Below are 16,384 nucleotides of genomic sequence, written 5' to 3'. Positions count from 1 at the left end.
TTGCAGACATGCTACAGGAGATGGTCAGAGATTGCAGACGTGGTACAGGAGATGGTCAGAGACTGCAGACATAGTGTAGGAGATGGTCAGAGACTGCAGACATAATAAAGGATATGGTCAGAGACTGCAGACATGCTACAGGAGATGATCAGAGACTGTAGACATGCTACAGGAGATGGTCAGAGACTGCAGACATAGTACAGGAGATGGTCAGAGACTGCAGACATAGTACCGGAGATGGTCAGAGACTGCAGACTAGGTACAGGAGATGGTCAGAGACTGCAGTTGTGGTACAGGAGATCAATGCAGCCCCACCAGTGTTCATTAAATGCAGCCTACCTGTGCCTCACCAGTGCCCATCATTTGCAGCCTGCATGTGCCTCACCAGTGTCCAGCAGCCTACCAGTGCCCATCATGCAGCCTGCCTTAGTATGTCAGACAGGATCAGGACACGGCAGTGTTAGCAAGGCAAAGAAAAGAACAGTGCTCTATCTATGGAGGAAAGCTGTCAGCACATTGCATTAAGCAGCGGCTTGTCGGTATGATGAGCAGGAGGGGCATTATCAGCGTGCAGCGCCCAGTTGTTTGACATGCTGTTAGAAACAGTGAGCCCGCTCGGTGAAGCTTACGGCACCTGCAAGGGGAGGAGAGGAGAGAACTGGACTGGGGCGCTCCAGAACTACACCCCCATACTGGGCGGCACCAGGGGTGGGGCCCTGCTCCATTATCAGCGTGTTTTTTTCTTCGGTGCATCCCTATCTGGCACTCACTTCCCTGAATGGGGGCTCAACCTGCAGACCTCCAGCTGTTGTGAAACCCGTCATCCCTCTGCCATTGGGTGTCATGCTTGTAACAGTCAGCCTTGCAATGCCTCATGGGACTTGTAGTTCAACAAACAGCTGGGGGGGGGGGCACAGGTTAAGCACCTACTGGACCAGGACATTATTTGGGATACGGCACTGTGTTATTTTTACTGACAATTGCACGGCATTTTGGTGGTATTTGATCACCTTTTATTTTTTGTGCCATAAACCAAAAAAAAAACGAAAATGTAGAAGAAAGAAAATCAATACTTTTTACTTTCTGCCATAAAACATCCAATAAATAAAAAATCTAATTTCTTCATCAGTTTAGACATGCTTGGCCAGTCCATCACCTTTCCCCTCAGCTTCTTTAACAAGGCAGTGGTGGTCTTGGAGGTGTGTTTGGGGTGGTTATCATGTTGGAATACTGCCCTGCGGTCCAGTCTCTGAAGGGAGGGGATCATGCTCTGCTTCAGTAGGTCACAGTACATGTTGGCATTCATGGTCCCCTCAGTGATCTGTAGCCCCCCAGTGCCGGAAGCCCCAGACCATGACCCTCCCGCCACCATGCCTGACTGTAGGGAAGACACACTTGTCTTTGTCCTCCTCACCTGGCCCCTCCCCCCCACACGCCTGACACCATCTGACACCAAATACATTTATCTTGTCTCATCAGACCACAGGACACGGTTCCAGTAATCCATGTCCTTACTCTGCTTGTCTTCAGCAAACTGTTTGCGGCTCTTTCTTGTGCATCATCTTTAGAAGAGGCTTCCTTCTGGAGACCAATTTGATGCAGTGTGCGGCGTATGGTCTGAGCACTGACAGGCTGACCCCCCCCCCCCCCCCCACCCTCTGCAGCAATGCTGGCAGCACTCATACGTCTATTTCCCAAAGACAACCTCTGGATAGGACGCTGATCACGTGACCTCAACTTCTTTGGTGGACCATGGCGAGGCGGGGGAGGGGAACCCTTCCTGTTATACCGCTGGATGGTCTTGGCCACCGTGCTGCAGATCAGTTTCAGGGTCTCAGCGATCTTCTTATATCCTCGGCCATCTTTATGTAGAGACACAATTCTTTATATCAGATCCTCAGAGAGATCTTTGCCATGAGGGGCCATGTTGTCCTTCCAGTGACCAGTATGAGAGAGTGAGAGCGATAACACCACATTTATCACACCTGAGACCTTGTAACACTAACGAGTCACATGACACCGGGGGAGGGAAAATGGCTAATTGGACATTTTCACTTAGGGGGCGTACTCCATTTTATTGCCAGCGGGTTTAGACATGAATGGCTGTGTGTTGTTATTTTGAGGGGACAGAAAATGTACACGGTTATACAAGCTGTACACTCACTACACAACATTGTAGATACAAAGTGTCATTTCTTCAGTGTTGTCACATGAAAAGATACAAGAAAAGATTTACAAAAATGTGACTGAGGGATGTACTTACTACTTCTATATATTTATATATTAGTGCTGTCAAACGATTAAAATTTTTAATCGCGATTAATCGCATTATTGTCATAGTTAACTCATTTTAATTTATGACGAATTTCCCCACAAATATCGCACAATTCTGCAAGTGATTATAAATTTATGATCGCTGTTTTCTAGCTGATCTAAAACCATTTTTGACATAAAAGGGACACTTTTGGACAATCTACAGTTTTCAGGCAGAAAGAATAGTTTTTATTTTTATAAAAGTACATGTAGGGCACTGGGCAGACGACAAGGGGGGTTGTGTATTTTTTACATACAGTACTGTAATCTATAAGATTACCGTATACTGTGTGTATTGTGTTTGTTTACTTTTTTGAATTTGGCGCCGTTCTCCGCTCCCGTGCGTCGTAAGGAACGGAGATCGGCGGCACACAGACACTGTGAATCGAGCGAGGAGGACCCGCCGAGCGAGAAGGACCCACTCGATCACACAGCGGGGTGGCATCGCCGATCACACAGCGGGGTGGCATCGCCGATCACACAGCGGGGTGGCATCGCTGGATCCAGGGACAAGGTGAGTAACTTGCCTGTGAATCCAGCGAGAAGGTAAGCCGCGCCGCGCCGCTGCACACTCTGCACGTCCACCCCGAGCGCTCCCGCGTTAATCGCGCGATAAAAATATTGACGGCGTTAACATGGGTTTGCGTTAACGCCGTTAATATCGCGTTTAACGCACAGCCCTAATATATATATATATATATATATATATATATGATTCTGCACAGGAGAGACACCCTGTAGCAGTAAATCTTCTATGGGACTGTCCTGAAGCGGTTAAAATGGTTGTAAAGGCAGAAGGTGACTGAATTCTATGCAGTAAGGTTAAAAAAAATGTTTAGTGCAAACAAACACAATATAATACCCAAAAAAAAAGAAAATACAAAATTTTGTTTTTATACCTTTAACCACTTAAGACCCGGACCTTTGGGCAGCTAAAGGACCCGGCCAGTTTTTGCGATTCGGCACTGCGTCGTTTTAACAGACAAATGCGCGGTCGTGCGACGTGGCTCCCAAACAAAATTGATGTCCTTTTTTTCCCACAAACAGAGCTTTCTTTTGGTGGTATTTGATCACCTCTGCGGTTTTTATTTTTTGCGCTATAAACAAAAATAGAGCGTCAATTTTGAAAAAAATGCTATATTTTTAAATTTTTGCTATAATAAATATCCCCCAAAAAAAATATAAAAAAAAAACATTTTTTTCCCTCAGTTTAGGCCGATACGTATTCTTCTACATATTTTTAGTAAAAAAACGCAATAAGCGTTTATCGGTTGGTTTGCGCAAAATTTATAAGGTTTACAAAATAGGGGATAGTTTTATTGCATTTTTATTAATTATTTTTCACAACTAATGGCGGCGATCAGCAATTTTTTTCGTGACTGCGACATTATGGCGGACACTTCTGACAATTTTGACACCATTGTCATTTTCACAGCAAAGAATGCATTAAAAATGCATTGTTTACTGTGAAAATGACAATTTCAGTTTGGGAGTTAACCACAAGGGGGCGCTGAAGGGGTTATGTATGACCTAATATGTGTTTCTAACTGTAGGGGGGCGGGGCTGTAGGTGTGACGTCATCAATTGTGTTTCCCTATAAAAGGGACCACAATATCGATGACGCCGCCACAGTGAAGCACGGGGAAGCCGTGTTTACACACACCTCTCCCCGTTCTTCAGCTTCGGGGACCGATCGCGGGACTCCAGCGGCAATCGGGTCCGCTGGAGTCCCGATCGCCGTAACCCTAACCGGTGGGTGCGCATGCATGTGCCCTAAACCTGGAAGTAGGCAGTGACATATGGGTACATTTATGGGTACATTGCTTTGTTTACAGCTGCCGTTCTGCGGGCCGGCGGGGGCAAGGTGGGCGGCGGCCAAGTGGTTAAATAGGGTTAGGTGTTGGGAGGGTCACAGAACTCGGACCTAATAATACTGTATAGCATGGGTGCTCAACCTGTGGCTCTCCAGCTGTTGCAAAACTACAATTCCCATAATGCCTCAGCCTTTGGGAGACATGCTTGTACCTGTCAGCGGCTTGCAATGCCTCATGGGAATTGTAGTTCCGCAACAGCTGTAGAGCCACAGGTTGAGCACCCATGGATATGGGATAACGCTGCAAAGAGCACAGAACTTACAAGATCACTGGATTTCTGGTGGGTTGAAGGAGTATTATAAACAAACAGATATAACAAAAGACTTCCAATTGTATACATAAAAGACAAAAGGGAAAAAAAAATGAGAAAGTTTATTGTCAGAATTTAATGTGATCACAGAATAATCTGGAGTTGATCTGGGACTTCCTTTGACAGAAATGAAGAGATACAGAAACCAGAGATCGCCATTTGTCGCAGCTATACCGGCTGTGATACCCGCACTACACAATGAAGTGTCACCATCTGCCTAAGGCCCCTTTCACACGGGGCGGATCAGTAACAATCTGCCCCGTGAACCTCCGCTTGCTCGGCGGGGATCGCTCCGTTGATCCCCGCTGAGCCGGCGGATGACAGGGCGGTCCCCGCACACTGTGCAGGGACCGCCCTGTCTTTTCTCTCCGCTCTCCCCTATGGGGGGATCGGATGAACACGGACCGTCTGTCCATGTTCACCCAATCCGCCAGACGGATGGAAAAGTAGGTTTTTCCTCCGTCACACTTTGGCGGATCGGGTCGGATGTCAGCGGGCATGTCACCATAGAGGAGCACGGAGCGCCCGTTCAGGTCCGCTGAAAAAACTGTCAAGCGGACCTGAACGGGCTCTCCGTGTGAAAAAGCCCTAACAAGGACATTTGTTTATTTTTTGCACATGTTTAAAATTATGCAATTTTGTTTAAGAAATTCACGTTAACCCCCCAAAAAGTAAATATTTTCTGAAAGCAGAGACCCTGGAGAATAAAATGATGATGGTTGCAATTTATGTTGCACGATATTTGAGCAGTTATTTATCAAAACGCATATTTTCAGGAAAAAAAAAAAAATACACTAAAATTTATTTTGTGCAAACACACTGGGGTAGATTCAGATAGAGATACGCCGTCGTATCTCTGAGTTCCGTCGGTCGGATCTGTGCGGCTGATTCATAGAATCAGGTTCCGCATAGATCTCCCTAAGATCCGACAGGTGTAAGTGACTTACACCGTCGGATCTTAGGCTGCAATCTCCCGCCGGCCGCTAGGTGGCGCTTCCATTTGTATACGCAACGAATATGCAAATGAGGAGATCCGCCGATTCAGAAACGAACGCCCGCCCGTCGCTTTTTTTTTTACGTCGTTTGCGTTCGGCTTTTTCCAGCGTATACTTACCCCTGCTATATGCGGCGTATCCTATGTTAAGTATGGCCGTCGTTCCCGAGTTTTGAATACGGATGGACGTAATTTACGTTCCCGTCGAAACCAATGACGTCCTAGCGACGTCATTTGGAGCAATGCACGCTGGGAAATTTAGCCGGCGGCGCATACGCAGTTAAATCGGCGCGGGGACGCGCCTGATTTAAATACTACATTCCCCCTAGCCGCGGAATTTGAATTCCGTCGGGGGATTTACGATCCGCCGGCGCAAGTTTTGAGGTAAGTGCTTTCTGAATACAGCACTAGCCTCTAAAACTTGCGCCGGCGGGTCGTAAATCAGATAGATTACGCGGATCTAAAGATCCGCTAATCTATCTGAATCTACCCCTATAAATATATAAATGTTGGGGTAAATATAATATAAAAAGCCGGGAAGTGGTTCAGTTCATAGGATGTCCAGCAGGATAAAAAGCTAGCGCGCCCGCGGCGATCAGTGGTGCTGTATGTCACACTGCAACTCCTTACCATGTGATCAGCTGTGTCCAATCACAGGGTCAACAGGAAGAGCTGTGTATAGACTTTTCCTCTATCGCGTCTGACAGAAGTGAGTAGAGGAGAGCTGATCGGTTGCTCTCCTGACAGGGGGGTCTGCGCTGATTGATTATCAGTGCAGCCCCCCCCCCTCCCGAGGATGCCCACCCAGGACCACCAGGGATGCCTACCATTGACCACCGGGTATGCCCACCCATGACCACAAGACATGCCCATCTGTGCTCTTAAATGATGCCTATCAGTGCCGTCTATCGGTCTCCATCAGTGTCACCTATTAGTGCCCATCAGTGCAGGCTCATCGGTGACCATCAGTGCAGCCTCATCAGTGAAGCCTCAACAGTGACCATGAGGGCAGCCTCAACAGTGACCATGAGGGCAGCCTCAACAGTGACCATGAGGGCAGCCTCAACAGCGACCATCAGGGCAGCCTCAACAGCGACCATCAGGGCAGCCTCAACAGCGACCATCAGGGCAGCCTCAACAGCGACCATCAGGGCAGCCTCAACAGCGACCATCAGGGCAGCCTCAACAGTGACCATCATCAGAGACCATCAGTGATCATCAGGGCAGCCTCCACAGTGACCATCAGGGCAGCCTCAACAGTGACCATCAGGGCAGCCTCAACAGTGACCATCGGGGCAGCCTCAACAGTGACCATCGGGGCAGCCTCAACAGTGACCATCGGGGCAGCCTCAACAGTGACCATCGGGGCAGCCTCAACAGTGACCATCGGGCAGCCTCAACAGTGACCATCATCAGAGACCATCAGTGCAACCTCATCAGAGACCATCAGTGAAGGAGTAAACATACTTATTTACAACATTTTATAACAGAAACTAAGAAAAATAAAAACATTTATTTTTTATTTGTTTGTTTGTTTAGCAAAACAAAAACAACCCCAGAGGTGATCAAATACCAGTAAAAGAAATCTCTATTTGTGGTAACAAAATGATAAAAATGCTGTTTGTTTACAGTGTTGCACGACCGTGCAACTGCCATTTAAAAAGCGACAGCGCTGAAAGCTGAAAATTGGCAGGAAGGGGGGAGGGGAGTGCCCAGTATTAAATCTTTTTCAAATTATTTTTATTTATTTTTTACTGTATTGCTAGGGAACCAATAAGCCCCTTGTTGTGATGGCGTGGGCAGGTGACAGGTACTCTTTATGGAGATCCTGCATGCTGCACTTTTTATATGGGGTGTGTACACGGGGGTGCTTTAAAAATGTTTTCCACATTTTTTTTTTTTTTTTTTAACTTTATTGCTATCACAAGGGAGCCAACAAGTGTGATGGCGTGGGCAGGTGACAGGTACTCTTTATGGAGACACTGGGGGGTCGATTAGACCCCTAATGTCTCCCCTGCAGCTATTTTGAACACAGATCTTATTTGAGCTGCATCCTCAGCAACACTGGGTGAGTAACGACGGTTGTGACCCCGGAAGTGATGTCATCGCATCCAGGGTCATTAGTCACATCAGGGATTGGGTAACAGATGTTCCCTGTGCCCCTCCTCCTCCTCCCAGGGCCACACAAATGTTTTCTTGTGGCCCTGGGCTCCGCATCCATTTACATCCACATCCAATTTTTTTTTTTAACGGGTCAAAGCCCTATTTTTTGAGCTCCCGAAGGTTTTACCCTCCTTGCTGACCAGGCCATTTTATTTTTGCTATTCAGCACTGCGATTCTTTAACTGGTAATTGCGCAGGTTTGCAACGCCGTACCCAAAAAACGTATATCATTTTCTTTTCACACAAATAGAGCTTTCTTTTGGTGGTATGTGATCGTCCCTGGGTTTTTTATTATTTGCGCTATAAACGAAAAAAAGACAGAAGTAAAACAAATAATAATAATAATACATTGTAGCAAAGTGTCATTTCTTCAGTGTTGTCACATAAAAAGATACAAGAAAAGATTCAGGCCCCTTTCACATGTGCGGACCGTATGTCGGGACGAACATCCCATCTCACCCGCCTCCGCAATGATCCGATTTTGTGGACGGAAGAAAACCCTATTTTTTCTTCCATCTGCGGATCGGATCAACACGGACATACAGTCCCCCCATAGGGGGGAGCGGAGAAAAGACAGGGCGGTCCCTGCACAGTGTGCGGGGACCGCCCTGTCATCCGACGGCTCAGCGGGGATATACAGAGCGATCCCCGCTGAGCTTACGGACACACGGAGGCGGATCATTACTGATCCGCCCCGTGTGAAAGGGCTCTTACACAAATGTGAGTGGGGGGTGTACTTACTTTTATGAGATACTGTATATAGTAATGTATGCACTCCTATATGTATATATCTCTGTATATTAAAGTGTAAATAATACAGGAATATTGATGGAGTGCAGTGTGGAGATAGATATATATATATATATATATATATATATAGTAGAGGTATATAGCGGTCTTGGTATACAGGAGAGTATATATAATATAAATGAGGTATATAGAAGGCTGAATATATTATATATAGGTCTCGGTATACAGGGAAGTATATAGAAGTCTCGGTATATATAATGTATAGTACGGCCTAAGTATACAGTAATGTGTATATATAGTAGAGGTATATAGAAGGCTGAGCATATATATATATATATAATAGAGGTATATGTCGGTCTTGGTATACAGGAGAGTATATATATATAATATAGAAGCTTGGTGTGTGTATATATATATATATATAGTAGAGGTATATAGCGGTCTCAGTATACAGGAGAGTTTATATAATAGGGGTATATAGAAGGCTGAGTAAATATATAGAGAGGTCTTGGTATACAGGAGAGTATATATAATGTATATAGAAGTTTAGTGTGTATATAGTAGAGGTATATAGCGGTCTCAGTATACGGGAGAGTTTATATAAATGGGGTATATAGAAGGCTGAGTAAATATATATAGAGGTCTCGGTATACAGGAGTATACATAATGTATATAGGAGCTCGGTGTATATATAATATATATAGGAGCTCAGTGTATATATAATGTATATAGGAGCTCAGTGTATATATAATATATATAGGAGCTCAGTGTATATATAATATATATAGGAGCTCAGTGTATATATAATATATATAGGAGCTCAGTGTATATATAATATATATAGGAGCTCAGTGTATATATAATATATATAGGAGCTCGGTGTATACATAATATATATATAGGAGCTCAGTGTATATATAATGTATATAGGAGCTCAGTGTATATATAATGTATATAGGAGCTCAGTGTATATATAATATATATAGGAGCTCGGTGTATATATAATATATATAGGAGCTCAGTGTATATAGAATGTATATAGGAGCTCAGTGTATATATAATGTATATAGGAGCTCAGTGTATATAGAATATATATAGGAGCTCAGTGTATATAGAATATATATAGGAGCTCAGTGTATATAGAATATATATAGGAGCTCAGTGTATATATAATGTATATAGGAGCTCAGTGTATATATAATGTATATAGGAGCTCAGTGTATATATAATGTATATAGGAGCTCAGTGTATATATAATGTATATAGGAGCTCAGTGTATATAAAATGTATATAGGAGCTCAGTGTATATATAGGAGCTCAGTGTATATGTAATGTATATAGGAGCTCAGTGTATATATAATGTATATAGGAGCTCAGTGTATATAGAGTATATATAGGAGCTCAGTGTATATATAATGTATATAGGAGCTCGGTGTATATATAATATATATATAGGAGCTCAGTGTATATATAATATATATAGGAGCTCAGTGTATATATAATGTATATAGGAGCTTGGTGTATATATAATGTATATAGGAGCTCGGTGTATATATAATGTATATAGGAGCTCAGTGTATATATAATGTATATAGGAGCTCAGTGTATATAGAGTATATATAGGAGCTCAGTGTATATATAATGTATATAGGAGCTCGGTGTATATATAATGTATATAGGAGCTCAGTGTATATATAATGTATATAGGAGCTCAGTGTATATAGAGTATATATAGGAGCTCAGTGTATATATAATGTATATAGGAGCTCGGTGTATATATAATGTATATAGGAGCTCAGTGTATATATAATATATATTCCGGCCTGTGTCTAGAAGGTAACATGGCCCCCTCCTCCTCCTCCCTCTCCCAGTAGAAGGGAAGCCTCCTCCGGCCTCCTGGGCTCCGCTCACCCCGGCCTCCTCTCCCCCCTCCTGGGCCCGGTGTCCCGGTGCATGGCGGGGGAAGAGAGGGGAGGGCGGTGAGGTAGGCCTGGGCCTGTCCCCCCGGGCGGGCTCTCCTCACACACAAGGCACACTGGGTAACACACATTTATACACCAACCTCCGACACAATTTTCCAACAATTCCTCCGTCCGACCACCATGCATCAGGGCAGGAAACGGCCGCGCTCTGCGCCCTGCGCCCGGGATTCCCGCATAACAACAGGCCCGGGGGCGGGGCCGAGGCGGCGAGGCGGCCCCTCTCATTGGCCGCGGCGTGGACGGGCTTCCACGTGGGAGCCTTTTGATTGGAGGAAGGGTCCTGGCCGGGCGGACGCAGGCGACAGAGGAGCGTGTTGTCATGCAGGGCGCAGGGCTCCACTGAGGAGACCCGAAGGCCCGCCCATTCTCCTCATTGGACGGGCGGCTTACGAAGTCTGGAGAGTACGCGCCCGGGGATTGGCCCGCCGGGACGTCAAGAAGAAAAGGTACCCGCCCATCTGGGTCCGGGAAGACGCTGCTGGTTCTGGGGCTGAGGAGAGGCGCCGCCATCTTGTGCGGAGGGGAGGCTGGGAGCGGGAAGGGCCCCAGGGGGGGGAGTCTGTGGAGGGTCCTCCGGGCTATATTTACCCTCCGGGACCGGAGAGACATTACACCTCCCCCAACACCATACCTGTGTGAGAAGGCTCTGATGGAAGCTAACTGTGACGCCAATCACCATATACAGCTTTACTTCTGAGAGAGAGACAGCTTCCATCAGAGGCTTCTCACACAATTCCTCCACTTACCTCCAAGGACTGATATAGGGCAAAGCATCACATGACCTGCGTTACCATAACGTCCGATCCGCGGGGAGCGTCGCACACCGCAACGTCCGATCCGAGGGGGAGCGCCGCACACCGCAACGTCCGCGTCGCACACCGCAACGTCCGATCCGAGGGGGAGCGCCGCACACCGCAACGTCCGCGTCGCACACCGCAACGTCCGATCCGAGGGGGAGCGTCGCAACGTCCGATCCGAGGGGGAGCGTCGCAACGTCCGATCCGAGGGGGGGAGCGTCGCACACTGCAACATCCGATCCGAGGGGGGGAGCGTCGCACACCGCAATGTCCAATCCGAGGGGGAGCGTCGCACACCGCAACGTCCGATCCGAGGGGGGGAGCGTCGCACACTGCAACATCCGATCCGAGGGGGGGAGCGTCGCACACCGCAATGTCCAATCCGAGGGGGAGCGTCGCACACCGCAACGTCCGATCCGAGGGGGAGCGCCGCACACCGCAACTTCCAATCCCGGGGGAGCATCGTACACAGCAACGTCCGATCCGCGGGGGGAGCGCCAAGCAACGTCCGATCCGTGAGGGAGCGCCGCACACTGCAACATCCTATATGGGGGGAGCGTCTTACTCTGCAACGTCCGATAAGGGGGGGAGCGTCGTACTCTGCAAGGTCCGATATGGGGGGGGGGGGAGTGCCGCACACCACAATGTTCGATCTGAGGAGCAGCGCCGCACACCGCTACGTCGGATCCAAGGGGGAGCGCCGATCAACATCTGATCCGAGGGGGAGCACCGTACACCTTTGCGTCCGATCTGCAGGAAAGCACTGTACACCGCAGTGTCCAATCCGTAAGGGAGCGCCATACGCCGCAACGTCCGTTCCGCGGGGGGAGCGTCGTACAACGTAACGTCCGATCTGCGAGTGAGCGCTGTACTCTGCAAAGTCCGATCCGAGAGGGGAGCGCTGCACAACGCAACTTCCGATCCGTGCTGTACTCTGCAAAGTCCGAGCCGAGGGGTAGCGCCGCACATCGCAACGTTCTATCCGAGGGGGGAGCGCCGCAACGTTCTATCCGAGGGGGGAGCGCCGCAACGTTCTATCTGAGGGGGGAGCGCCGCAACGTTCTATCCGAGGGGGGGGCCGCAACGTTCTATCCGAGGGGGGAGCGCCGCAACGTTCTATCCGAGGGGGGAGCGCCGCAACGTTCTATCCGAGGGGGGAGCGCCGCAACGTTCTATCCGAGGGGGGGGGCCGCAACGTTCTATCCGAGGGGGGAGCGCCGCAACGTTCTATCCGAGGGGGGAGCTCCGCAACGTTCTATCCGAGGGGGGAGCGCCGCAACGTTCTATCCGAGGGGGAGCGCCGCACACCACAACGTCCTATGCGAGGGGGAGCGCGAGTGTAGTGACCATTTAACACAGTATATTTCATAGCGTTACTGCAAGGTTAACGCCGTATATTTCAGTGCGTTACGTGTTTAACGCGGTATATTTCAGTGCGTTAAAAAACAAGATTCAGTGCTTTATCTTCCGTTTAACGCAGTGCAGTTCGTTGCATTACTGCAAGTTTAACGCCATATATTTCAGTGCGTTATCTTTCATCTAACACAGTAAATTTCTGTGCGTTACTGCACGTTTGATGCAGTATATTGCAGTGCGTCAGTGCAGTATATTATAATGTATCAGTGGAGTGCCTTTGTAGTGAGTACTCTAAGTGCACCAAACGCCACTTTCCGTTGATCAAAGTGCGTTCACGTACACGTTTCCACATCTTTATTACATTTTGTTAATAAGCCCCCCCCCCCCCCATCGTGTCTGGGGGGACAAGGAGAGGCGGACGTTTCCATGGCACTGTAAGGCGGCCAGCAGCGTCTGTGTCCATCAGGCAAAGGTGGACGTGGTCAGTCCTCAGGCAGGGCATCATTTTCTCTGTTTAGGGATGTTGCCCGTGCCATCCAGCCACAGCGAGCAGAGGAGGTAGTGGACTGGCTTACTAAACCCTCCTCATCCTCCGTCACCCAAGCAGAGACTAGTGCGCAGTCAACCGCAGCAATCTGCCTCCTTGTCCACAGCTATTCCTGCCATTGCCCCAGTATCGGGCATGGAGGAGTAAGCGGCGTTATTTGAACACAGCGCCAGCCACTTGCCCCTTGATGATGCCCAGCCATTACTTGGTTCTGAGGTTGAGGAAGGCAGGAACAGTTGGGTAGATTCACGTAGGGGCGCCTAAAATTAGGACGGCCTAGCCTAGTCTTTTTAGGCTACACCGCCGTAAATTATTTAGGCTAGTAGTGATTCTCAAACCACTTACCTTCAAATTTTCGGCGGCGTAGCCTAAAACGAGCGGGCGTAAGGGCGCCTAATTCAAATGACTGGGAGGGGGGCGTGTAGTATGGAAATGAGGCTTGACCTCACGTTTTTTGACTTTTTTTACACTGCGCATGCGCCGGGCGACTACATTTCCCAGTGCGCATTGCGGCTAAGTAGGCCGTACGGGCCTATTGATTTTGACGCGGACGTAAACGACGTAACTCCCGATTCGCGGACGACTTACGCAAACGACGTTAACATTTCGAAATTTGCCGCGGGAACGGCGGCCAGACTTAACATTGGCTAGGCCACTAGAGCATAGCTCTAACTTTAGGCGGCCTATCCCTTACGGAAACTACGTAATTCGACGGCGTAGGCCTGGCGTACGTTTGCGTTCGGTCGTGAATCGGCGTATCCCCTCATTTAAATACTCTACGCCGGCCGCAATGGAAGCGCCATCTAGCGGCCAAAAGAAACCTTGCAATCTAAGATAGGATGGCGCAAGCCGGCCTATCTTGGGTATGTTTAAGTGTATCTCTGTTTGAGAATACACTTAAACATAGGTCGGCTTAGATTCAGAGTTAGGTCGGCTTATCTGTAGATAAGCCGGCCTAACTCTTTGTGAATCTACCTAAGTGAGCCTACAGAGAGGCGAGAACACTGATACACAAATTGGCCACTGTGGTAATGAGGATGGAGGAGATGAGGTCACTGACTCGACTTGGGTGCCAGAGGAGGAAAGCGAGGGTGAGGCACAACCCAATCGAGGCGTCCGCCAGGGAAGAGTAGAGAGCAGCAGAAGTCAATGGAAACTAAAATAATTTGTTCTGCATTGACTTCAATGGGATGCAATACCGAATGCGTCCAGAGGTGGGGGACACCTGAGAGCGCCAAAAAGGCCTGAGGACACTGGCTCATTTCCTGCGCCCTCCCCAGTACCTCAGACCAAATGAGCTACTGCAGGCTAATGTTCGGCTTTTCTCAGCTCCTGTACCTCAGACCAAATGAGCTACTGCAGGCTAATGTTCGGCTTTTCTTGACTCCTGTGCCCCCGTACCTCAGGCCAAATGAGGTACTGCAGGCTAATGTTCGGCTTTTCTCAGCTCCTGTACCTCAGGCCAAATGGGGTACTGCAGGCCTATTTTCAGCTCTGCTCGGCTTCTGCGCCCCCGTACCTTAGGCCAAATGAGGTACTGCAGGCCTATTTTCAGCTCTGCTCGGCTTCTGCGCCCCCGTACCTTAGGCCAAATGAGGTACTGCAGGCCTATTTTCAGCTCTGCTCGGCTTCTGCGCCCCCATACCTTAGGCCAAATGAGGTACTGCAGGCCTATTTTCGGCTCTGCTCGGCTTCTGCGCCCCTGTACCTTAGGCCAAATGAGGTACTGCAGGCCTGTTTTCAGCTCGGCTTCTGCGCCCCCGTACCTTAGGCCAAATGAGGTACTGCAGGCCTGTTTTCAGCTCTGCTCCTGCGCCCCCCGTACCTTAGGCCAAATGAGGTACTGCAGGCCTATTTAGCTTGAATTGAGTCAAGACTCGCAAACTGAGTCAGAATTAAAAAAAACAAAAAAAGTTGCTTGCAAATCAAAATGCTCTCAAACCAAGTTACTCTTTAAACCAAGGTTTCACTGTACATCCATGACCTTTCAGCAGCCTCCACTGACAGGGATGATGGTATAGCACAGGGTGTCCCAGGTCCTTGCTGTAGACTATAGCTGGCAAATTTTTCTGCTGCAGCAAAAAAAATCCACATCCACATGCCCAGTGTCTAAATGCAAGCTTGTCAAAGCTGTTGGCTCTACAACTTCTGCCTTCTTGTCTGGTGGATTTTGCCCCCCTTCTGTAAATTTGCAGCATGTGCTGTACCACAATGGCAGGTTCCCAGTTGCTATTTCTTTTCACGTAAGGCCATTCCAGCTCTGTACTGTCACGTGGGAGGCAATGTTGTGGCATCGTTGGGCAAGGCAGTCGGCCTCAAAGTCCACGTTACTGCTCATACGTGGTCCAGCAAGCATGGTCAGGGACAATCTATTTTGTTCACAGCACACTGGGTAACTCTACTTACAACTCGGAAGGATGCAGGACAGGGCTCAGTGGTGGAGCTTGTTGTGTCCCCACATCTTCATATAGCTAGTGGTGATGGTGCGAAATTTGTCAGCTCTGCCGCTTGCTTCTCCATGCCCTCCTCTGCTGAATTGTGCCATTAACAACAAGTACCCCCTAAGGGCTGGATTCACGTAGATCCGCGCATTTTTACGGCGGCGTATCGTATTTACGCTATGCCGCCTTAAGTCAGAGAGGCAAGTGCTGTATTCACAGAGCACTTGCCTCCTAACTTACGGCGGTGTAGCGTAAATGGGGCCGGCGTAAGCGCGCCTAATTCAAATGAGGATGAGGGGGGCGTGTTTTATGTAAATGATTGGTGACCTGACGTGATTGACGTTTTTTATGAACGGCGCATGCGCCGTCCATGTACATATCCCAGTGTGCATTGCTCCAAAGTACGCCGCAAGGACGTATTGGTTTCGACGTGAACGTAAATTACGTCCAGCCCCATTCACGGACGACTTACGCAAACGACGTAAAATTTACAAATTTCGACGCGGGAACGACGGCCATACTTAACATTGGCTACGCCACCTAGGGGGCAGCTTTATCTTTACGCGGCGTACCTCTTACGGAAACGGCGTATCTTTACTGCGACGGGCAAGCGTACGTTCGTGAATCGGCGTATCTAGTCATTTACATATTCTACGCCGAAATCAACGGAAGCGCCACCTAACGGCCAGCGGAAAAATTGCACCCTAAGATACGACGGCGCAGGCCGTCGTATCTGAGCTAGGTTTAAGTGTATCTCAGTTTGAGCATACTCTTAAACTTACGACGGGCTTAGATTCCGAGTTACGTCGGCGTATCTACTGATACGCCGGCGTAACTCTTTGTGAAGCCAGCCCTAA

At 48.4% G+C, this 16,384-nt stretch overlaps 1 protein-coding gene across 5 annotated transcripts in view; it reads right to left on the bottom strand.

Annotated features, from left to right (window-relative positions):
• ZNF143 (zinc finger protein 143) overlaps nucleotides 1-10,573 on the bottom strand; it is a 54,737-nt gene extending 44,164 nt beyond the window's left edge. For 4 of the 5 annotated variants that reach the window (XM_040327891.1, XM_040327886.1, XM_040327889.1 and 1 more), the window contains exon 1: nucleotides 10,467-10,573. In XM_040327891.1, coding sequence (XP_040183825.1) covers nucleotides 10,467-10,508 — 42 coding nt within the window. In that variant the 5' untranslated portion in view covers nucleotides 10,509-10,573. Of the gene's footprint in view, nucleotides 1-3,212; nucleotides 3,236-10,466 lie in introns of those variants that run through there. The other variant, XM_040327890.1, reaches the window with a different exon arrangement.
• Nucleotides 10,574-16,384: the final 5,811 nt, after the last annotated feature.

The sequence above is a fragment of the Rana temporaria genome, chromosome 11 (assembly GCF_905171775.1).
Source record: "Rana temporaria chromosome 11, aRanTem1.1, whole genome shotgun sequence".
Taxonomy (NCBI): Eukaryota; Metazoa; Chordata; class Amphibia; order Anura; family Ranidae; genus Rana; species Rana temporaria.
Note: the sequence above shows the minus strand (reverse complement) of the source record. Positions and strands in the feature narration are given on the sequence as shown.